Source organism: Mesoplodon mirus (assembly GCF_964341445.2).
Source record: "Mesoplodon mirus genome assembly, chromosome: 7".
In the NCBI taxonomy this organism is placed as follows: Eukaryota; Metazoa; Chordata; class Mammalia; order Artiodactyla; family Ziphiidae; genus Mesoplodon; species Mesoplodon mirus.
In genome coordinates this window covers 118,943,301-118,967,182 of record NC_138983.1, presented here as the reverse complement: position 1 = coordinate 118,967,182, position 23,882 = coordinate 118,943,301, and the positions used below count along the sequence as shown (strand labels likewise).

Sequence of the window (23,882 nt, the reverse complement as noted above, 5' to 3'; positions counted from 1 at the left end):
ACCAGATGAAGTAATTGGCTTACATTTAATAGTCATGTGATTAAAAACATTTTTTTTGATACTGGAATCACTTAAACACAATTAATTTAACTTCTTTTACATGCATATGTGCTGTAACCCATTCTATTTAGAAGAAGGAAGATAGCACAGGCTGTTCAAGGTTTGGTCTTTAACTTTGAAGGTCCAGTCAGGTGTCCTTCAAGTTGTTAGTCTAAGGAGGACTAATTCAAGCTATCTAAGTTTAAAAGAGACTCATAAAGTCAGAATACTAAGTTGTTGGTTTAGAATGGAGAAGATACCTTCAGTCGTTGATTTATTCCCTGTATAGTATATAACAAACTTTTATCACTAAGTATCTGGGGGAAAATTAGTAATCAGCTTATTTGGTGAACCTAAATCAAACACAATAATTTGATTTTGTTGGATGTTTATAATTCTTGTATTGAAAAACCCAGATAAGCAATCTGTTCTCCCACAGTAGAGTTTAGCAATCTGCTGATAGGAATAATCAGCTCCACCAGATAGTATCCCTCTCTTTTAAAAAGAGCTAGATATGCATAAATTTTTGTGTACCAGGTTTCTGACTTGGGCATTTGGGTGGTTTGTAATACCTTTTCAAGGTAAGAGGAGAAGGAACACATTTCAGAGATGGAAGATTTCAGTTTTGAACCTATTGAGTTTGAAATATCTCTAGTATAAGAGCAGTTTCAGTAGATTGTTGGGGGTTGAAGCCAGATTGTGGTGGACTGGGGGTGGTGATGTGAGGTATGGAAATGAAGGATGGTGAATATGAACAGTTCACGAAAGAAATTTGGCTGTGACAAAGAAAAATACTAAGAGGAGGGAAGCATGAGTTTATAGACATGTTCTTTAAAAGATGGAAAAGAATTAATTCCTTTATTCACTCTACAGATTTTTGCCTCTTTTGTTCTGGCACTGGGCATAAGTGGTGAGCAACATGGATGTGATCTTTGCCCTCTTAACACAAATAAGTATATAGGCATACCTCCTTTTTTCTCACTTTGCTTTATTGTGTGCTTTAGGTATTGTGTTTTTTACAAATTGAAGGTTCGTGGCAACCCTGCATCAAGCAAGTCTTTTAGCACTGTTTTTTCCAGCAGCTTTAGCTCACTTCATGTCTCTGTGTCACATTTGGTAGCTCTCGCAATATTTCAAACCCTCCACTAGCAAAACGATTATGACTCCCTGAAGCCTCAGATGGTGGTTAGCATTTTTTAGCAATAAAATATTTTTAAATTAAGGTATGTACATTGTCTCTATGGATATAATGCTATTGCACACTTAATAGACTACAGTATAGTATAACCATAACCATATATGCACTGGGAAACCAAAAAATTTGTGTGACTTGCTTTCTTATTGTGGTCTGGAAATGAACCGAAAATATCTCTGTGGTATGCCTGTATCTGGTAATATATGTAGGCAGAGGACAATAAATGATGGAGTGAAGATCCTGAGAAAATAGAGGGATAAGTCTTTTAAAGTCTCAAATAGACAGATTTAAAGCCAGGTGGGACAGATTAGCCTTACCGTGAAGAAGATCTCCTTTTTCCTGGACAGAAGAAAAAAAAGAAGTGGGAATTTTTTCCTCTTTTTTTTTAGTTATTATCTCTTTTTTTAAAATTTAATTTTTATTTTATAGTGGGGTATAGTTGATTTACAATGTTGTGTTAGTTTCAGGTGTACTGCAAAGTGGTTCAGTTATACATATATATATATATATATATCCATTCTTCTTCAGATTCTTTTCCAAAGTGGGAATTTTTGGATACCTGCAAACCAGTCATGCAGATTAATAATACAAGCACATTATACAAAATGCAAACGAATGAGATTTGAAATTCAGAATATAAAAAGCTAGAACATAAATCTTAGTGACATTTAATTTAATTAATCCATACCTTCAGATTTAGTTAACATTGTAATATCTGCAATTGGCTGCACTGATTATGCCCTCAAGCCTTGCCTCTTGGTGAGCACAGAGGCCAGATGGCAAGAGAGTATAAAGACAAGAAAAATGTGGAAACTTAAATACTGTAAAGAGGAAGACAAAAATCTCCTCAAAAGCAAGAGCTTAAAAGGATACATAGAGAAAATGGTGTGTAGTAAAAACATCATGGTCTGTCTGAGGCCTCATTAAGGAATTCACTCTAAATAGTGAGTAACTTGTCCAAGGGAAGATTATATTCCAAGATTCCTTTATGCTGCTAAGAAATCCGTGGGTTTACCTTAAAATTTTTACATAGTAAAAAAATAATATTTTAATACCACAGCTTTTGCTATCAGTAAAATAGGATCTGAGTATTCATCAATAAAGTTGGATAATTGTCATCATAATTCCCAAGGAGAATAGAAACACATAGCAGGATAGTAAACACAGCAGGTAAATTATACGCATGCTGAATTTGCTCATTTGGTGTTAAAATATTTGTCGTTGAAAATGAGAATGTTTGTGTTTGCTTACATTTGCAGAAGAAACACTGGAAGGATACAAAAGAAACTAATAAATTGTTTGAAGTGTTGGGGGGTGGTGAAAAAAATGCCTTTTCACTTGTATACTTCTTATATAAAAGTATTACCGATAGAAAATAACAAAATTAAATTTAGCAGCAAAGAAAGTAAATACATAGAGTCATAGAAGAATTAAGACCCAAGAATTCTGATTTTCAGTCTGTTCTTGTCTAATTTTTTTTATTAATCATGAGGAAGTCATTTTCCCTTTTTTTGGCCCAATATTTTATTCATTTCAAATATTTGAATTCCCATAAACTAGCCATATAACTATCTTAAAAACATATATTATGTAAAATAGTTTCAGGATCATAGAATCTTTATTTTGAGATAGTTGTAGATTCACACACACTGGTAAAAAACGATAGGGAGGTCTGGGTCTTGAGTATCCTTCTCCCAGCCTTCCGTAATGGTAAAATCTTGCATGACTTTAGTACAGTATCACAACTAGGATGTTGACATTGATGCAATCCACTGACCCCATTCAGGTTTCATCAGTGTTACTGCAATCATTTGTGTGTATATATATATTTGTTAATTCTGTGCAGTTTTATCATGTGTATAGCTTTGTGTGACCACCACAGTTAAGGTACTGAATGATTCTAGACTTTTAAAAAGAATATTTGAACCTTAGAGGCATTTTCATAGATTTTTTTTTTCCTTGCAGTGTTTTGGAACAACACAAACTGACAAAAGAACAGTGGGAAGAAAGAATACAGAACTGGCATGAAGAACATAGAGGAATGCTAAGGTATATGGGTGGTTATTTTCTTAGTATTTTTTCTCAAATTAAGTTTTTTTTTCCATAGCATTTATTATTACATCAGATTATCCCCAACAGATTATTGACATATAAATAAATATAAAGCACTAAATTTTAATCCAGATTGTTTTTGTAATTTGTTTGGTATTACTTTTACTTATATATATTAAAATTAGCTTTATTTCAATAGGGAAGATTCTATGATGGAATACCTGAAGATTGCACAGGATCTAGAAATGTATGGAGTCAACTATTTTGAAATAAAAAATAAAAAGGGAACTGAATTGTGGCTAGGCGTTGATGCTTTGGGTCTGAATATTTATGAACATGATGACAAGTAAGTAAATTAGTTGCATAGTGAACTAGTCATTATTCATTGGTCTATATGGCTTTGCTCTTATGTTTGTAAAGTTCTTTTTGGGCTAAATCACTCTTAACTGCTTTTTTCCCTCCCAAATTAAAAAATTTGTTAGTGCCACATAGGCTCTCAGATAACATATATCTGTTTTCTCAACATCTTGCAGTTTCAGAGTTCTCAAGTGTATTTTTTAAATAGAATGATTGACTTTTATTTGAAGTGTGCTTCTTGATGTCTTGTGAGTTATGTCTAGTAACTTAATTAAAATTTGTTCTTGCATAGATAAAGAGTGATTCCTTAAATGTTATGCCTGGCATGTAGGTTGAAATTGAAATTAGCATGTATACATCAGGAGCAGTGAGACAATGAATTAATAGGTGTATAATTTACTGTATTTTGTAACACTTTTTTTTGAACATTTATCTTATAGGAATTGTTTTGAATATTTTTAGACATCAATGAAGTAGAATATTCCTCCTGTATCATGCATAATGGACAGTGTAATTTTACTTTGAAATTGACCAGGAATATATATGTCAGGCTCTTAGAGCACTTTTCAGTAATGATAGTTACAATTGCTTTATTCCTTTCTTTAATTTACTGTATCACATAAGCGACCAAGTCTGTGCCAGTAATGCCTTCTCCTAAGATGTTTCTTTTTATTCTGGGTTGGCTCCAGAATTTTATTTTCATGATTTACAAGTATCTAATAAAATACACATTCCTAAGCAAATAGAATAACTCCAAAAGAGAGGATTTTACTAATTTTACTCTGATATATTTTTTCATATATTACAAAGCAAGTTAAAATGCTATATCATTCAGAAGAGAAAATTTTGAAATTTTTGAATGAAAAGCAAAAATGACTTCAAGAGTAATTTTTGTGGATGAAATCTTTTCTTCTTTTTCTTCCTTTGGAAAATTTTTGAATGAGTTTCTGTAAGAGTACCTATTATAGTTACGACTACAGATAAAGATGGGGAATGTGAAAGGGGTTAGCTCAAGATGGGAGGGATTGGGAGTGGGGATTATGGACAAAGGGGACTTTGGACTTAACTGGAATGGTTCAGTTTCTTTTTATAATGCGAATACATTCATCTTAAGGGATGCTTTCATTTTTTAAGGTTAACACCTAAAATTGGTTTTCCCTGGAGTGAAATCAGAAATATTTCATTTAATGACAAAAAATTTGTTATAAAGCCGATTGACAAAAAGGCACCTGTAAGTAAAATTCTTTCATTTTATGTATTAACTCTAAATTTCTGCCACTTTGCTATGATACCACTTGAAGAATGGCATTGTTCATTTATTGAATTGCTTCTGAGGAATATTCTCTTTTCATAGTTTAACTTTCCCAATGATGAAATAACATTAAGAATACAAGGTTTTAATCTTTTTACAACATGTAAATTACTAGAGTTTTATTTTAACTGAGATTTAACTATAAGGTAGGTAATATTTATTAGGAGGTGGTTGAAAACAATCAGCATTCCTATTTTAAAAGAACATGTTGGTGGCTAGAATTAGTAGAGATTGCCCTACTCTTGTTTAACTTGTTTAACTTGTTTATAGAGCTTTGCATTATGAACTTTGTATTTTCATAACTTGAAGCCTTGAACTTAAGAAATCTTTATATTTAAATAGATTTTTTGATTCCTCTAGTGTCAAGTATACTCCAGTATTTTAACTCAGGTATTGGAAAGACAAAGATATGGAGAACATTTCTAGGTTAAAAAGCTTAACAGCCTTGAACGAAGGTCCAGTTTTGAGATTAATGGCAAGAGGCAAAACAAACAAAAAAATCCTCCTCTGACGTGAAGGAACTGATGCTCATAGTTTCTTTGGAGAAGAAAAAAGAATAAATGACATTTAATACACTGAGAGGGTAAGAACATTAGCTTCTCCACGAAACTGGTAGGGAATGAAAAGGTGAGGAACCAGTTAGTGAAAGTATGGCATATACATGAGGAGTGAAGAAATTTTATGATTTCTAAACTATATGGAATATGACATTAGAAGTCATAGCACAGGTTGAAATTTAGTACAGATTATTGTGAGTGACTGTCCTTCATGAAGATTTTAAATTTGGGCTCCTTTATGTTTAGGATTTTGTTTTTTATGCGCCTCGTCTGAGAATCAATAAGCGGATTTTGGCCTTATGCATGGGAAACCATGAACTATACATGCGAAGAAGGAAGCCTGATACTATTGAGGTACAGCAGATGAAGGCTCAGGCTAGGGAGGAGAAACATCAGAAGCAGTTGGAAAGGTATGGAATTTATAGCCTTTCATTTTTAATTGATAGGAATAGGTTATCTAAAATTTAAGAATCCTCATCAGTTTCTTTAACGTACTCTAAATTGACATTTTTACATTAGATTCATTGTTATTAAAATTGAATGACAGGGACTTCCCTGGTGGTCCAGTGGTTGGGACTCCCTGCTCCCAATGCAGAGGGCCAGGGTTCGATCCCTGGTTGGGGAACTAGATCCCGCATACTTCAAGTAAATATCCTGTGTGCTGCAACTACCACCCAGCACAGCCAAATAAATATTTTTTTAAAAATTGAATGATAGCATGTATTATCACTATCCTCTTTTAAAATGAGTATGTATAATTTTCAAGTTAGAAATCTTTGACAAATATTTCTGAGAAAATGGCTTTTCATGACTCCATGGATGTGCTTTTCTTTTATTGTGCTTGCTTTTTACTGACAGACTTCGGTATGGATGTAGTAGTTTGAAATTTTCAAGTTTGTTTTGCTTGTGATTTGTGTGTCTTAATTTTTCAGGGTAAGAATGTGCTGAGTATTTGCTTTGAAACAGTGTCAGTGACATTGTAGAACTGAAGTGAACAGTCACACTATACAGAGCTGAATAACAATAGCACTCCCTACCAATGACACTGATATTTTTAACCATGGTTCACTTAGACTTTTGAAAAAGGTGTTAAATATATTAAATTGAGATTTTTGAAATGTAAAAATACTGAATAAAATCCTTGTCGACCCTGGAACCACATTACTGGGTCCAGCAACATAATTCCTAAATCTGATTCTATATTAATTCAGACTCTATGCTTTATTTGAAAACATTTAGAGACCAAATTAAAGTTAACCTCTATTGAGGAAATCTTTGGAGAATAACACAATAATCTAAGAATAGAGTAGGTCCTAAAGAAAAAAAAATTGATGACCCCTAACCATATATATAAAAACATGTGTCATGTTGGCAATAACATTATTTGAATCCAGCAATTGAATTGGCCCTCTCCCAGATATAACTTTGCTACCTATATTTTTAGTGTTTGTATTAGATACATTTTTTTCTTAAATGTTCTGTGTATTTCAAATATTTTAGTAATTCATATTGCTCCCCTCAATTTGTCTGTCTTAGAGAAGTTTACTGCTTCACAAAACATTTTTTGTACAGGCATGAAACTTTCCAGTAATTCCTGACCCCACCATTAAAGATGCTAAGTTGGAATGTTACTTTGGGCTCTATCATTTTTCACTGCTCTCATGTAGCTTAGAATCACATTGTAGTTCTAGTCTTACCTACTTTTTAAAATAGTTCTGTATTGGGCTTTACTTTCTCTCTTTCCTTATCCAGCATAGCCTTTCCCTCTCTCTCTCAAAAGACAAAACTTTTCTTTCTCTCGTTCTCTCTCTCCCCCCCTCCCCCTCCCCCTCTCTTTCTTCCTTGCTTCCCTTCCCATCCCTCTAAGGTCTCCTATCTGGAGATAGGAGAAATTATATCTCATGAGATATATGAGAAATTACATCTCACACTCATCAAGCTGTAATATGTCCTGACCAATCTGCTTGTCTATGATGTTGATGTATTATTTACATTCTTAGCATAAATATATTTGTCTTTTGTTTCTCACACATAGAGAGGAGTGTAGTATAATTAATAAACACCATTTGGTGATGGTGCTATATTTTAGTTACTCGAAGGCCTAGATGAAAGTGGAAGATTTTAAGTTTCTTTCTTTTTTTTTTTTTTAAAACAGTAACAACCCCATGGTTCCTTTCTTGGATTCCATGAAAGGTTCCAGCATTTCATTAGCAAGCATTTATTGACTGCTTTGTACACAGTGGGAATTCAGTAATTGTTTAATTCATTTGAATGCCTAGAGGATGTTTTTTATTAGTCCAGCCACATAGGGATTGGCAGTCTTTCAGAAATGGCACTCCAATTCTTCATTTATTCCCTGCTTTACAGGTCAGAGAGAAATGACAGCTGTGTTTGTGGAAACAATTTTGGTCAAGCCCAATGACAAAGTAGCCAGCAGACATACTTGGGGAATGCTCAGAGGTATGCTGCCTGTGCTGCTGGAATCTCTTGGGCAAGAACAGTAGCTGGGAAGGGGCAGCAAGAGGCCTCTTTCCCTACAGTACGTTGGCATATGTGGCCATATTCTCTCCCCATAACTCTGATAACTTTTTTTCTTATAGTGAAAATGATCTTACAGGGTTATTGGTCCCTGTAGTCTGTGTTCTTAAGTTATTTGCATCCAAATTGAATTGAGTTTACAGTTTAGAGCCAGGTACCTACATGTCAGTTGTAGGTTAGCTATGGGATATTCTGTGTCATGGCTGGCTGCCTGTATCACTAGGACTCAGCTGGTGCCATGCAAAGAATACAGGCTTTGGAATTAAATAAATCTGGGTTTGAATTCTCTTCTGACACTTGTTGAAAAAGTAACTTCTGACCCACTGTTCTCTTGCCCTTACTATGAAAATAATAGTCCTAGTTTCAGGAGTTTTTGTGAGAAATACTAGCGTCAGTATAGAAACATTTCGCAAAGTACCTGATGTCTTTAATAAATAGTAGCAGTAAATAATTCTTAATATTATGAATACATAGTCTGAATAGAAGTTAGTTTGAGAAGTTAGTCTGAATATGTTTTAATCTTCACGTTAAGAAAAATGTAATTGAGGCCATCTGATATTCTTTAAAAAGTAGTATATTTTAAAATATTTTTTGCATATTAGTACAGAGAATTGATAGTTTATTAATGTGTTATTTATTTCTTAAAATAGAACAGCTTGGTCAAATGAGTATTTCCAAATCCAAACTCTAAGTAAAAATATTTACATCTGTGGTTTAGAGTAATCACAAGAGGCTTGCTTCATGGGAAAAGTGGGACTTCATTTTGAGAGTTAGAGACAGGGATACGATATTTTCAGTAGATGAAGCCAACCTAAGCAAATGTGTAAAGATAAGGATATGCACGGCATGCCTAGTGGCCTGTGAATGGACCAGTTTGGTCCTCTAACAAGGTTTAAGGGAGAAGCAAGCTTTTTCAGTTTCATAAGGGAGACGACAGGCCTGCAAAAACTAGGTGTCACTAAGAAATGTGGAGAGCCAAAGGCATTTGTATTAATTGAATGGGATGTTAGTTGGTGATGGCTGTAGTCAGGTGAGAATTCTTATTAAGATATGAGACACGGGCTTACCTGGTGGCGTAGTGATTGAGAGTCCGCCTGCTGATGCAGGGGACGCGGGTTCGTGCCCTGGTCCAGGAAGATCTCACATGCCGCGGAGCGGCTGGGCTGGTGAGCCATGGCCGCTAAGCCTGCACGTCCGGAGCCTGTGCTCCGCAACGGGAGATATGAGACACAAGCCTCATAAGAGCGCAGCAGAGTAAACTTTGCAAAATGCTTTAAATATTATAGTCAAGTTAAATATCGGCTATACATTTATTCTCTTTTTCAGTACAAAGACTGAATTTTCCCCCCAACTTGTTTGTTACCTTCTGTCTTATTTCCTGCTTCCATATCTCCTTTACCTCTGTCCTTGAGGGTGAACAAATGAAACATCAATAGGGAAAAGCTAAATAACACCAGTGCCTATCTCCAGAAGGGGCCATCTGTGTGCTAGAGCTGGACCTGAAAGGTTCTGAGTTCATGGAATATTATTACAGCCTTTGTCTTGAGATCTGTTTTGTGGTGTAAGTCCTCATAAAGTGTCTCAGGGCCTCAGGGAGGGAGGGAGGAAGGTAACTAACTGTCTTGGAGGACTGTGGCAACACTGGATTTGATTGAGCAGAGGCTGGGGAATGTTGGGGGTAGGCTATTCAACATCTTAGAGTAGCAGACAGCCTGGCACGGAAAAAAAGTAGCTCTTGGCTATACTAGCTATTCCTTGAAAAGTACTGTGCTCTTGCTTTCACAGACAAGCCTGCCTTTTCAGCTTTCTAAAGGATACAGAAAGGTCAGCAGCCTCTGCAGAGGCCACCAGGCCCTTGCTTTGCTCAAGGAAGTTGGGAAACTCAAACATGTCCTTAAACCTCAAGCACCCCTGTCTTCTAGAGGGGTGGGGGCTCCCAAATTCTTACGTCTCTTTATCTGTGTATACTCTTATGGGTTGAATAGGATAGGAAGAAAGAGGTGAATGTGCTGCAGAGTGAGTCCAAGTCTTGGCGGCAGAGGGGTGCTTAGTTACTGACTCCTGGCTGTTGAGAAAGTACCTTGTAGGGAATTCTAGAACAGAGGTGGAGCTCCCCTCGCATGAATGAACTCCAAGCCCTAGGTTATTAAATGCTGTGAGGATTCATTAAAACCAGCTGGACAGGTATGGTCACCCTTACACTTAAGGGTCTGTCTCTTGCTGAGTTGCCACAACTGTGCCTGTTTATCCCAAAACTGGGTTGATTCTCTTTTCATGTTAGAGGCATATAGGTACTAGGAGCTGTAGGAATTTTTAAGTTTAGGTTTATTGAGTAAGGAATTGATAACAGAACTTTGCTGGTAAGCTTATCAGAGACTGCAGGTTGAGAAACTACATGGTTTGGGCCTGAAATTCAGAATTGACATCAAATGGCAGCAATGTCTTTTAGAAATATTTAGGTATATTCAGATAAGTGTCAGATGAAATCATAATCAATTTTTTTTTAACGAGAGAAAATTATTCCCATTAAAGTAGACAGTATTATCTGATAATTAACATAGGGTCTCTTTTTCATCATTATACTTCTGGCCCTCAACATAGAGTCCGACCCACAGTAGGCCCTTGGTAGATGTTTGATGAATGAATTTGGCTATATTTAGATATGTACTATCATTCTAAGGGATTTGTCAAAGGAGATTAAACTGGTTTGTCATCTTGTATCTAAGCATAAGTTGGTACTACCTTAGAAATTAAACTTCTATTAATTGTTAATGGTTGAAAATTGTTGCCCTTCCAGGTTATTTTGCTGTTTAAAGTGAAACAGCCTTGTTTACTCCCTTCAAGCCTTTGTTACTTCCCCCAGTGGAGGGCTCCTGCTAATCTAAAGAAGGCATGTCCTTGGGTATAGCAGCTGTGCAGTTAACTCCTTTTGTGCTGACATATAATTTACTGTCAAGAGTTCATTTTAAACAGTCATTGACTAAACTTTTTGCAGCCTCACAACTGTGTATGTAACAGTGTAGTCCTATATTCTTAACTATATGAGTTTTGAACAAATCTAAGTATAATGAGGACTCTGTTAAAATATTTATGCTGTAGTTTCTTCTTAGGCTTCATATGAATATTTGCATATATTAATTTGTAAAAGCACAATTGTAATTCCTTTTAAGGGCGCAATTAGAGAATGAAAAGAAGAAAAGAGAAATAGCAGAAAAGGAAAAGGAAAGAATAGAACGTGAAAAGGAAGAGCTAATGGAACGTCTGAGGCAAATTGAAGAACAGACAATGAAAGCCCAGAAAGGTAAAAGTTTCTTTTTGACACTGGATTCAAAATTGTTGCTCTGTCATCAGCTAATAATATTTTTTACTACTGTTAAATCTTATTTGTCTTATCTAGAATAATTACATTTAATTGCCAATTTAATACTTGTGGAATTACATCATAAACACATTTAAGGCACATTCAACTATACAAGGCTCATATAGTCTTTGTCTTTCATTTACTTAAGCACTCAAATATTTTTATGTGTACCCTTATTATATATTACGAATGCCTGTCTGTAGTAATTTATTCCTGTCACTATTCAGGGTTCCATAAACAAAAACATGTTTTCAATACTTTCTGGTATTTAAACAAAAGTATTTTATGGATATGTAAGAACTTCAAGGCATCTAGGTAATTAAAGGCATTTTAAGCTATTCTGACTATTTAAACTCTTCTAGAACTGTCTCTAAATTTAATTTCAGTATATTAAAAAAATGCACAACACATAGTAGAAGTGTTTTGTTTGTTTGTTTTTGGTAACATGTTTGGAAGAACCTACGACCTAGGCAGTAGGTAACCAAAATGCTACAGTGTATATATAGCAAGGATACATTGGATTTAGAGAGTGTGGTTTATATAAAATAACTCTAGAATATACTAATTTCAAACAAGAAATAGTGGGGAGAACAAGAGAAAAAAGATATTGAGCAAAATAAGATGTTATGCTCCTTCCTAAGTAGTAGGATCTAGGGGATAACATAAAAATCTACATTATTTATAAAATTAAATTAATACCTGCTTTCCTGACAACTAGTAGGACCAGCCATTCACTTCTGTTGGAAATAACTAATGGTCTTATTTAAGGTTTATTTTCATTCCTTACATCAACCTACCGTGGTGGGGAGATGCTGTTGAGAAGTAGGTAGAATAACTTGCAGATGGGTAGCTAGAGGAGGAAGTAACAGAGACTTATAAATCCACAAACTGATCATTCCAATTGCAAGATGATTGGAAATAATATTTCTAAGAGAAGAAATAGAAAAAAAAAAACACCTGGAATTTATTCTGACTCATTAGAAGCCTCATTTCTCAGAGCTAGAAAAGACCTAGAAAGTATTTAGTTTAAAGCCCAGAGGTAGTAAAGAGACTTATTTGCAGACCATAACACAAGGGTAGAACTTGTTTCCTGAATTCCAACTTGATGCTGTTTCTCCCACTCTAGGTGCTTTTTCATCAGTTAAAAAAGCAGACATTTGTGATGCGCCTACTTTGTGCTGTGTTTTCGAAAGACAGATACATAGCATGCATGGGAGTGAAGCCTGTGTGGTTGACAGAAATGAGATGTATACATTAAAAATATTAATAAAGTGAGGTAACATGTACTAAGCACCATGTGAAGAGTACGAGCAATACTCTTAGAGGAAGAATACTGTAAAAAAAAAAAAAATCTGGAATATACTAAAGTGTGTTTTTTAAAAAAGGTAAGTTTAGGGCTTCCCTGGTGGCACAGTAGTTAAGAATCTGCCTGCCAATGCAGGGGACACGGGTTCGAGCCCTGGTCCGGGAAGATCCCACATGCCTTGGAGCAACTAAGCCCATGCACCACAACTACTGAGCCCGTGCTCTAGAGCCCGTGAGCCACAACTACTGAGCCCACGTGCCGCAGCTACTGAAGCCCGCACATCTAGAGCCCGTGCTCTGCAACAAGAGAAGCTACCTCAGTGAGAAGCCCGCGCACTGCAACGAAGAATAACCCCCCGCTCAACGCAGCTAGAGAAAGCCTGTGCATAGCAACGAAGACCCAATGCAGCCAAAAATAAATAAATAAAATAATTTTTTTTAAAAAAAGGAAAGTTTAAAGAAATGTATGATACTGCTCTGATTTTAAAGAGAAGATTGAAGGATAGCACTTTTTCATTTACATAATACATTTTCTTAGAGAATAGCTATTTACTGAATCTTTCAATCTTATTTATTTAGGATGTATAATAAAAATATTAATGGTTTACATACAGAAAAGTACTCAAGTAAAGAAGCACCAAAGAATATAAGGAAGATAAAACATAAGAAAGCATATAGAGCATGCCTGTCAAGACAGTTTCAAATCAGTCATTCTAAGGCAAAGGACATCCAGTTTGTTTTTTTGTTTGTTTTGTTTTGTTTTTCTCATAATACAGCTTTTCCAGGCTGTAAACTCTAAACTCTGCATGGTTGTCTTGTAATTTATGCTAAATTCTCATTCAAATGCAGTAACTCTGGTCATATCTAAATCATGATATTTAGTAGATAAACCTATAAGTTTTTGTTTGAAAAGAAACTTCCATACTTCATTATTGTCATTTTCTTGAAAAAAAATTTTATTGAAGTCATTATTTGAAATGTCATAAATCATTAAATAGAACCATTCTGACATTTTGCATTGTCATAATTCATCATTGTTAAATTATTTAGCTTCCTTTATCATTCTTTTAACCATCTTTAAAATATATTGGTGACTATATTTGAGATACAATACAGCCAAATTTTCATTTAGTCACTATTCCAACAAATATCAAAGTGAATTTCCACCTTCACAAAGACAAACCACAGGAAAGAGTTGGGGGTATAGTGATTTCATTCATTCTGGATACTTGTTAAGCACCTAGTACTTAATAAGTACACCCAGTACTGTTCTAGGCATTGTTCTAGGTATTGGGGATATAGTATTGAACAGATAACTTTCCTACTCTCATGTAGCTTACAGTTTATTGAGGAAAGACAGTAATAAAATTAACAGATAATAAAAATCATTTTATATAGTTCTAAGTGCTGTGAAGGAGATAAACAGGATAATGTGATAAAAGTAGTAATAGTAAGTAGGAGGGGGTTTAGGTATGCATTGTTTACAAATAGGAGCCAAGCTTTAATTCTGTCATTAACTTATGACCATAAGCAAGTCATATTAGCCTCTAGATTTCCTTATGTTCCTAATTTCTAAAATGGAGGTAAATAATCCCTAATTTAGCTTTTTGAGATTTTTTGATATATAAAGTTATATTAAAGTTTTTTGTTACTGAAATTTTTTCATAGGTATAATAATGTGCATACCTCTTAGGTGTAAGGCTCAATGAATTTTTACAAAGTGAATTTATTTTTGTAACTACCCAGAACAGGATAGAGAACATTACCTGCCCTCAGGGAACCCCCCCTTGTGTCCCTTTGCAGTCATTTTTTCACCCCAGATGTGACATATCATTCTGATTTATATCGTCATGAGGTTTAGTCTTACCTTTTATCTAATAGCTCTGTTGAGATATAATTTACATACCACACAACAATTTGAAGTGTACAACTTAATAGCTTTTAGTATGTTTGCATAGTTGTGCAGCCGCCATCACAATTTTAGAGCAATTTCATCACCCCAGAAAGAAGTCCCATACCTGTTAGCAGTCGCTCCCATTTATTCCCAATTCTCCCTCCCTCAGCCTTAGGCAGCTACTAATTTACTTTTTATCTCTGTAGACTTGCCTTCTGGACATTTCATGTGAATGCAGTCATGCAAAATGTGATCTGTTGTGACTTGCGCTGAGCATAATGTTTTCAGGGTCCATCACGTTTTAGCGTGTATCAAGGACTTTATGCGTATAATGCTACATTTTACTTTTTCATCAGTTTTTTCCACTGTTTGGCTGTTGTGAATATGCTGCTATGAACATTTGTGTACAAGTTATTGTGTATCTGTGTGTTTTCATTTCTTTTGGGTATAGGCCTGGGAGTGGAATTGCTGGGTCATATGTTTAACTTTTTGAGGACATGCGCATCTGATTTCTTAAACAATTATATGTCATTTAACATTCCTACCAGCAAGGCATGTTTTCTCCACATCCTCACCAAACTTGTTAATATTTATCTTTTGGATTATAGTCATGATAATGGGTGCGAAGTGGTATCTCATTGTGGTTTTGATTTGCATTTTCCTAATGGCTAATGATGTTGAGTATCTTTCCATATCCTTATTGGCCATTTATATATCTTCTTTGGAAAAATGTATTTTCAAATTTTCTGCCCATTTCTCCATCATTTTTTTTTGTTTTTGTTGAGGTATAAGAGTTTTTTTTAATATTTGTGTGTAAATCCCTTATATATCAGATATATGATATGCAAATATTTTCCCCTGTTCCATGGGTAATCTTTTCACTTTGTTGATGGTGTTAAATTTGGTTTTAAATTTGGATGAAGTCCAATTTATTCATTTATTTATTTTGGCTTTTATTGCTTATGCTTTCAGTGTAATGCCTTAGAATCATCTTGCCTATGTTTGAACTACATAGAAATGAATTCATGTTACTTACTTATGGCTTCTTTTTGCTCAAACTTATGCAGGTAGCTGTAGTTTGTTTTTTCACATCGTTGTGTAATATTCTATTGCACGTATTTACCGCAGTTCATGCATTCTACTGGTGATGGACATTTGTAATATTTCCAGTTTGGGGCTATTATAAAATAAGGCTGCTATGAGCATTCTTGAACATAGCACTTGGTGTACATACCTACTAGTTTGTGGGATGTACACATCTAGGAGTGGAATTTCGGGATCACAGCTGTATAGAGCTGTAGGAGATACTGCCACCAGTTTCCCAAAGTGGTTGTATCAAATTTCATTCCTACCACTGCTCTACATCTTCATCATTACATTCACCACTCATTATTATCAGGGTTTCTTTTTTGTTTTGTTTGTTTAGTCATTCTGGTGAATACAATGAGTACAGTGCATTTTCTTGATGACTGATGATTTTGAGCACCTTAGCAAATGCTTATAGCTGTCTGTGAAGTGCCTTTTCACTTATTTTGCCCATTCAAAAAACAAATTGGATTTTCTTCTTTTTCTTATTGATCTGTAGGAGTTCTTTACATGTATTGTAAAAACATCTCTCCGTGGTTTACCTTTTTACTCTCTTAATGGTGTCATTTAATGAAAAGACAGTCTTAACTTTAAACTCCATTTATCACTCTTTTTCCTTATGGTTGTGAATGTATTATTGTTTACTACCTCCTAGAAACTTTGTTTTACCTTTCACATTTAGGTCCACAGTCCATATGTAAGTGATTTTTATAAGAGTCAAGGTTTGTTTTTTCCCATACATATTTCTAACTGACCCAGACCCATTTATTGCAAAGACTTAGTACCATACATAGCATCACCTTTGTCACAAATCCGGAAGTCTGTATGTATGGATCTGTTTCTAGACTCTGTTCTGTTCCACTTATTTATTTATCTATCCTATTGCCAATGCCACAGTGTTCAGTTACTAGTTGTACCTAAAAAGATTTTTAACTGACGTGTCATAAATAAGTCATAGGTATATAATAAAATGGTAGGAAGCATGTTTCAAAGACAAGGCAACTTTTGGGCTCCCATGTTACTTAACTTTATCTTTTATCTTTAATCTTTTATGGTATTAGTTGTTAATTATTACACATTATATACTTTCATAAATTATAATCCTGAAATTGAGAAAAGGAAAATAATTACTTGAAAAAGTTAATACAGAGAGCCATTTAGTTTATAACAGGACAAACTAAGTCTCCAGAAGAGTTTAATATCTGCCAAGACTGGATTTCTCCATTTAAGTCAACGGACTGAATATTCTGCATATTTCACAGAATAAACCCTCTCCTCCCATGGTATTGCTAGGTGATGCACCTCCTGGATCATCCCTTTGTTGGTAGTTTTCTCTTTGTTTGCTGTATTAACTATACTTTTCCTTTCCTCTCATCTCTGGTAGCTTCCTTTTCTACTTATTCACAATCCTGTTCTTAATAGAGAGCTCCTGGAGAGGAAGTTCTGGAGATGGAAAATCCAAGAGAGGAAGATCAGCTGTTGAAATGTTTTTGCTGCAAACCTCTATGGGTTGAGGATGTGATAACAGTTTCTCAGTGTGATGACAAGCTCTGTAACTCTGATTTATCTTCTAAGTTGGCATTTATAATACAGCTCTTCTGTTGGGTTTCCCACCACTGCCCAAGTCTGGTCTTTACAGATTTTCTTCCTTTAATCTTTCATTCTCAGCCACAGGAGGAGCTTCACATGCTCTTCACATTTGCAGTATTGCTGTTTATTTGGTGGTTATAAATGTTTTATCTTTTTTGATGTGGGGAGGGGGCTTTTTTTCTTCCTTCAATGCATGATTCTAGTGCAGTGGCTTACTGTTTTGCTAAAATAAAATTAGTAGTGTATTTGGGTCCCTGTCAAAGAGCTCCTGAATTTTTAGCTGGTTTTTCTTTATAGAGGGCCTGTGGATTGTGAACCTAAATGTTAAAGGTAGAATGAAGTTGCTAGAAGTTAGTAAAGGAGAGAATGTGTTCATAACCATAAGGAAAAGATTGATAAATTGAACTTTTATAATTATAAAGGGGACTCTGGCCCTTGGCATCTTTGCAGAGGGTTTGTAGGACCCCTGACAGTCTGTTTCTACGTTATTGTCAGTGTTCCTCTGGCCTTTGATTCTTTCCCCGTGCTTTGCTTTTTTTCCACCTCTCCTAGATGAGCAGTGTCAATCATAGTTTTTTTTTAATGACCTTGCTTGCAAACTCCAATGTCTGGATAATCTATGGGCCTATTCTGTAGTCTGTTTTCTCTTTTTGGGGTGGGGGGAGGGTGTCAGGGGCTCATTTGGTCCTATCTGGTATACCTGGTAATTTTGATTGAATGCCCAACATTGTATATGAAAAGTTATAGAGACTTTGGATGGTGTTATTTTCCTTTAGAGAGGATTTAATTTGCTTTTGACAGGCAGAATATGTGCAGATCACCTGGATAGAGTTAACCTGGGTTTCAGGCTTTGTTAACGTTGGTCTCTTTCTGGTTTTCCCATTGCTAGTCTAGCCCTTTGGGGTGTCATCTGAAAGACTGCATATTTACTGGGGCCCTTCTGTCTTAGAGGGCCTTGAACTCCAACCTTTGACTCCCAAGCTGCAAGAGAGTGTTAATCTCTCTGATCACCTCTTTACCCTCTTACAGCTGCTTTTTGCTTGTTTCCCTATGTGTACATTTTAGGAGTTGGCAAATATCTTGAGGAGAAATACACATAGATTTTGAGACTTTTCTGTTTACTCCTTTTCAGGATCTTGTCCTTTCAAGCCTTGGATGCTTTGGCAGCCCCAAAGTCTAAATCTCTGTCTTCTTAGCCTGATAGAATACTACAGGCTCTGCCTCTATTTCACTCCACTGGGAATATTATATACCTATTTTTTTGCATATAAAATAAGCAAATACATGATATACACACAAAGATATGTTTTTCTTTCCACTTCTTTTTTCTTTTTTTTTTGTTGGCAATAATCTCAGATATTGTTCAAAAGCAAGACCACCCACCCCAATTCCTCTGGTTATCCCTTCATAATGAACATATCCTACTTTTAAAAAATTTTTCCTTGTGTCTACTTCAGTAAATTTAAAAATTAATTTATTGTCTCAATTCTCTTCTAATTGTTTGGCTGTGGAAAATTGGCATATTAGATTGCACTGCCTGGACCAGCAACCAGAAGATCCCCTATAAACTTGTTAGAAAAGTAAAGTCTCTGGCTCCATCCCACATCTATTGAATCAGAACCCGTAGGGGTGGTACCCAACAATCTGGTTTAACAAGTCATCCAGGAGATTCTGATAGAAACCATTTGAGAAACAGTGGCATATGAGAAACATGTGCTATTTACTTAATGGACAGGCAGACATGGAAGTGAGGGAATATATCAAATAAGAAAATAAGTAGTGGCCCAAGTGCTTTGACTCTAAATGGGTACAGAACAAGAATAGCCATGAATGAGACTCATAAACTGGTTCTATTCAGATACATATGAACTGCCCCTCTCTTCTGCTTGATTTCCATGGGCTTACGTTAGTGTAAAACCCCAAGTACATTTGTCTTGGGCAGATCTGTAAATTCTTCAGCATATGGACACTGTAGAGAAAGAAGTAGGATTGACCATTTCCTCCTAATCATCTCCCAGGCTGCATTACCCAATATGCAGTCTGTCTACGCACATGTTTCTGTCATCTGCCAAGCGGGGGCAGAAAAAAAATACATAAATATATTTATATAAATAAGTACACTTATATAAATATAGATTTTTATATAAATACATATTTTTAAAACCTTCATTTTGGGTAATGTTTTTTAAAAGTACCAAAATGGTCATTATTAGAAAAAGCAAAGCATTTTTGGCCTTCCTTTTATCTTTTTATGACTTTGTTTTGTTTTTAGTTTGATTGCTGGGACTAAGGCACTAGATACAATTTTTCAATGCCTGAGGGCTTATAGGGTTTTAATCTGGCTCAGAATTCTCCACTTCCACTTCTTTCTTAAACAAAAGGTACATATATCCTTTTGTACCTTGCTGTTTTCAGTTACCATTGCTTAGATGTAGTACAGGTATTCTAAAATTGCTTTTTCAGTAAGTAATTTGTAATCATATTCTTAATTCTATGATTTCTAAGAATCTTGATAATATAACTTTTATTTGCTTTTTTTAATATAAAATAGTGCTTTTCCCAGGGTAAAAATAAACTATTACCCTAGACTGGAAAGAGGAATAAAAAAATCTATAATCTTGAGATATTTTTGATTATTATTTTTTTTTTACTAATACTGTTTTTGTTTTTGTTTTTGTTTTTTTTTGCGTTACGCGGGCCTCTCACTGTTGTGGCCTCTCCCGTTGCGGAGAACAGGCTCCGGACGCGCAGGCTCAGCGGCCATGGCACACGGGCCCAGCCGCTCCGCGGCATGTGGTATCTTCCCGGACCGGGGCACGAACCCGTGTCCCCCGCATCGGCAGGCGGACTCGCAACCACTGCGCCACCAGGGAAGCCCCCGTTATAATTTTTATAGCTTCCAATCTTTGCCCTTGGGGGTGACATAAGAGTTGATTTGGCTTGCCAAGTCTTAGACCTGTCAAAATCAAGTGATGCTTGTGTTCAAACCTGATTGAGAAAGGGAAGCTTTCACAAATTTTATTAGCTTGAACTTAGAATAACTTCCCTGGTCTACACCTAATTAACTTCCATAACCATCTACATCAATATACTGTGTACTGTTAATGAGAGAAACAATTTATTCTTGTAACCTTTCACCTTTGTCCTGAAAGAGCTGAGATTCTAAAAGAAGCCAGATTTCCTTCGTACTCTCTTCTCACATGCCAGACCTCAAAAATTGTAGGTTCTCGATTTTTTTGACCCAGATAGGCAAAACATTGATACTATTCACATTTCTCATCTAATCCTTCTCCTCAAGGGCTTCTAACTGGATCCAAGGTCTGGAGGGATGTTTGTTTCATCTAAATATATATATATATATTTTGGCCATGCCGCGGACCTTGAGGGGTCTTAGTTCCGTCTTAGTTCCCCTGACCAGGGATTCAACCCAGGGCCACAGCAGTGAAAGTGCCGAGTTCTAACCACTGGACCTCCAGGGAACTCCTGAAATATTCTAATTTGTGGGTTCACAAACTTTTTCTGTAAAAGACTGGATAGTAAATATTTCAGGCTTTGCAGGCCACATGGTCTGTTACAGCTATCAACTCTCCCATTGCAGCATGAAAGCAGTCATGTGCAATACCTGAACGAATGAGATTGTGTTCCAGTAAAACTTTATTTACAAAAATACGGCATTGGGTTGGGTTTGGTCACTGAGCCATAGTTTGCCAATCATAGTTAACTGGAGAGGAAAGAAAGAGATCATTGTGGGATATATGACACTTCAAAACGTTCCTTTCTAGACTAGAGACTAGAGTAGATTTGAAGCTTTCAGTTCATTTTCAACATTAAAAAAAAATTAGAGTTTTGTGTAATTCTTAATATACCACAAAACAACCATTGCTCTGTCTACTATTCCTCAAATTAATACTTAGTACAAAAAAACTGTTAGAAAATAAAGAATATTTTGAAATTTAACTTTGTAACCCAGACTTATTTTTCTTTATTGGCTCATAGTACAGAAAGAATTTTTATTATGAGAGAAAATAAGGCGTTGTTTTCATTTGTAAACTTCTCTTATTATTTGTTTGCTTGTTTAGAAGCAGGATACAGCTGTGAACTTTGTGAGCTTTATTTTATATATTAGTAAGCCAGATGGAAAGAATGATCATAAAAAAAGTTAGATGGGCTAGCTCTGATGCCCAAGTTTTAGAAGACTTATACTAAAATGAATAATCCTAGAATTTAGCTTCAGTAACATCCTTCGTTATATACATTTCATCTTTATAGCCAAATAGTCTCATAGAAGTTTTACATTTTATCTAGAATTTAAAGTCATTTTTCTTCCCAGTCTTCTCAAAACCTCCCAAGTCTTAACTGCAGTTACTTAAATTAGTTCTGACCAAGAACAACAAAATGAAGAACAGTAAGGTGATTTGTACGTTACAGTTAGCTTTCAAATCTTTTGACATATAGATTTTCAGTTTTTCTTTTTTTCTAAAGTATACAGAAAGGGAGAGCCATTCTTTGTAGGACATTGCACCCATCTTAATAGATGACATTCTCTTGTCTTCTGTCACAAATGTCCTTGCTATTGAACAAAGATTGTCAGAATAATATTTAAAAGTAGTACTTTCAAATTGATTTCAAATCTTTTGGCTTTGTGCTAGTAATATTTTCCTTTCTCAACTCATTAGAATAAGAAAGGAGAATTAACTTTATGATGTGTACACTTATGGATTAAAATTCACCTCATTTATCTCCAAATATTACTTACTTGTCTTCATGCTTGAGGAATGGATATGTACTAATAACTGAAAATTTTCAGTAATTCATATAATTCATATCAAAATTCCTATTTTAGTCAGTAAGTATTGTTTTCAGTCTTAATGTCTTGGGTTTACTTATCTAATACTTAGTTTAGGTAAGTAAAAACTTATTTAAGTTTTAAAGTGTGTTACTTTATAGACTTTTGAAACAGATGGCAGTTTGTTTAGGTCAAAACTTCAGAGAGAGGTTTTTTTTAAAATTTTCATTGGTGTATAGTTGATTTACAATGTTGTATTAGTTTCACGTGTTCAGCAAAGCAAATCAGTTATACATATACATATATCCCCTCTTTTTTTTTAAGATTCTTTTCCCATATAGGCCATTACAGAATATTGAGTAGAGGTCCCTGTGCTATACAGCAGGTTCTTATTAGTTATCTATTTAATATATAGTATTGTGTATGTGTCAGTCCCAATCTCCCAGTTTATCCCTTCTCCCCGCTCCCTCCAATCCCCTGGTAAACATAAGTTTGTTTTCTACATCTGTGACTCTGCTTCTGTTTTGTAAATAAGTTCATTTGTACCTTTTTTTAGATTCCACATATAAGCAATATCATATGATATTTGTCTTTCTCTGTCTGACTTACTTCACTCAGTATGATAAGCTCTAGGTCCATCCCTGTTGCTGCAAATGGCATTATTTTGTTCTCTTTTATGGCTGAGTATAGGTACCATTGTATATTCCATTGTATATAAGTATCACATCTTTACCATTCATCTGTCAGTGGACACTTAGGTTGCTTCCATGTCCTGGCTGTTGTAAATAGTGCTGCAATGAACATTGGGGTAATGCATCTTTTTGAATTATGGTTTTCTCTGGGTATATCCCCAGGAGTGGGATTTCTGGGTCATATAGTAGTTCTATCTTTAGTTTTTTAAGGAACCTCCATACCGTTCCCCCTAGTGGCTGTACCAACTTACAGTCCCACCAACAGTGTAGGAGGGTTCCCTTTTGGAGAGTATTTTTAAAAAATAAAATAACGGATGTGCTTCTAGCTTTATGACATAACTTGAATTACAGAGAATTTTCATTTCTTTGCATTTTTGAATTGTGTAATAGAGTTTTAAAAGTTATTAGGCTTTTGCCAAGTTAAAACGAGGTTATGTTCATTTGTGTATGTGCTAATTTTAAGAAACTGTACAGATTAGATTCCTTGCTACTATTTTGACTTCTTTTGATAGTGAGAAAATTAGAATTAATCATTGTTTTGGGGGATACATATATTTGACAGAACTAGAAGAACAGACTCGAAAAGCTCTAGAACTGGACCAGGAACGAAAACGAGCAAAAGAAGAAGCAGAAAGGCTTGAAAAGGAGCGTCGAGCTGCTGAAGAGGCCAAATCTGCTATAGCAAAACAGGCTGCCGACCAGATGAAGAATCAGGAGCAGCTGGTAGGGAACCTGGGTTCTGTTAGGGGAAAAGAAAAATTCAGACAAAAGCATGGACGAAATCGGTCCTGCAATTTCAGAGTGTTTATTCTCTGAGCACAAAGGTGTTGGTTAATTATGTTTTCAAATCCCCTCACTGTGGGATGTGTGCACTCACTGCAAGGAACTTATATCTTTTTATTCGAATGTATTTTAAAGCAGTAAGTAGAATAACAATTATGAAAACCATAGACCACATGGACCATTTTCTGTATTCAGACAGAGGAATACCCATCATCACAAATGAAATACCAGTGTAAAAATAGACAATTTGGAGGTTGCAGTATTTAGTACAGTAAATAAATGATCAGTATTGTGCAGCCACTACCAAAAGTGTGTTGTAATGTATCCAAAATCAA

At 35.3% G+C, this 23,882-nt stretch overlaps 1 protein-coding gene across 1 annotated transcript in view; it reads left to right on the top strand.

The window, feature by feature from the left end:
• RDX (radixin) overlaps positions 1–23,882 on the top strand; it is a 76,469-nt gene that overhangs the window by 43,502 nt on the left and 9,085 nt on the right. Inside the window, exons 6-11 of the mRNA XM_082629132.1 lie at positions 3,200–3,283; positions 3,486–3,632; positions 4,778–4,874; positions 5,759–5,922; positions 11,221–11,351; positions 23,327–23,487. Coding sequence (XP_082485258.1) covers positions 3,200–3,283; positions 3,486–3,632; positions 4,778–4,874; positions 5,759–5,922; positions 11,221–11,351; positions 23,327–23,487 — 784 coding nt within the window. The remainder of the gene's footprint in view (positions 1–3,199; positions 3,284–3,485; positions 3,633–4,777; positions 4,875–5,758; positions 5,923–11,220; positions 11,352–23,326; positions 23,488–23,882) is intronic.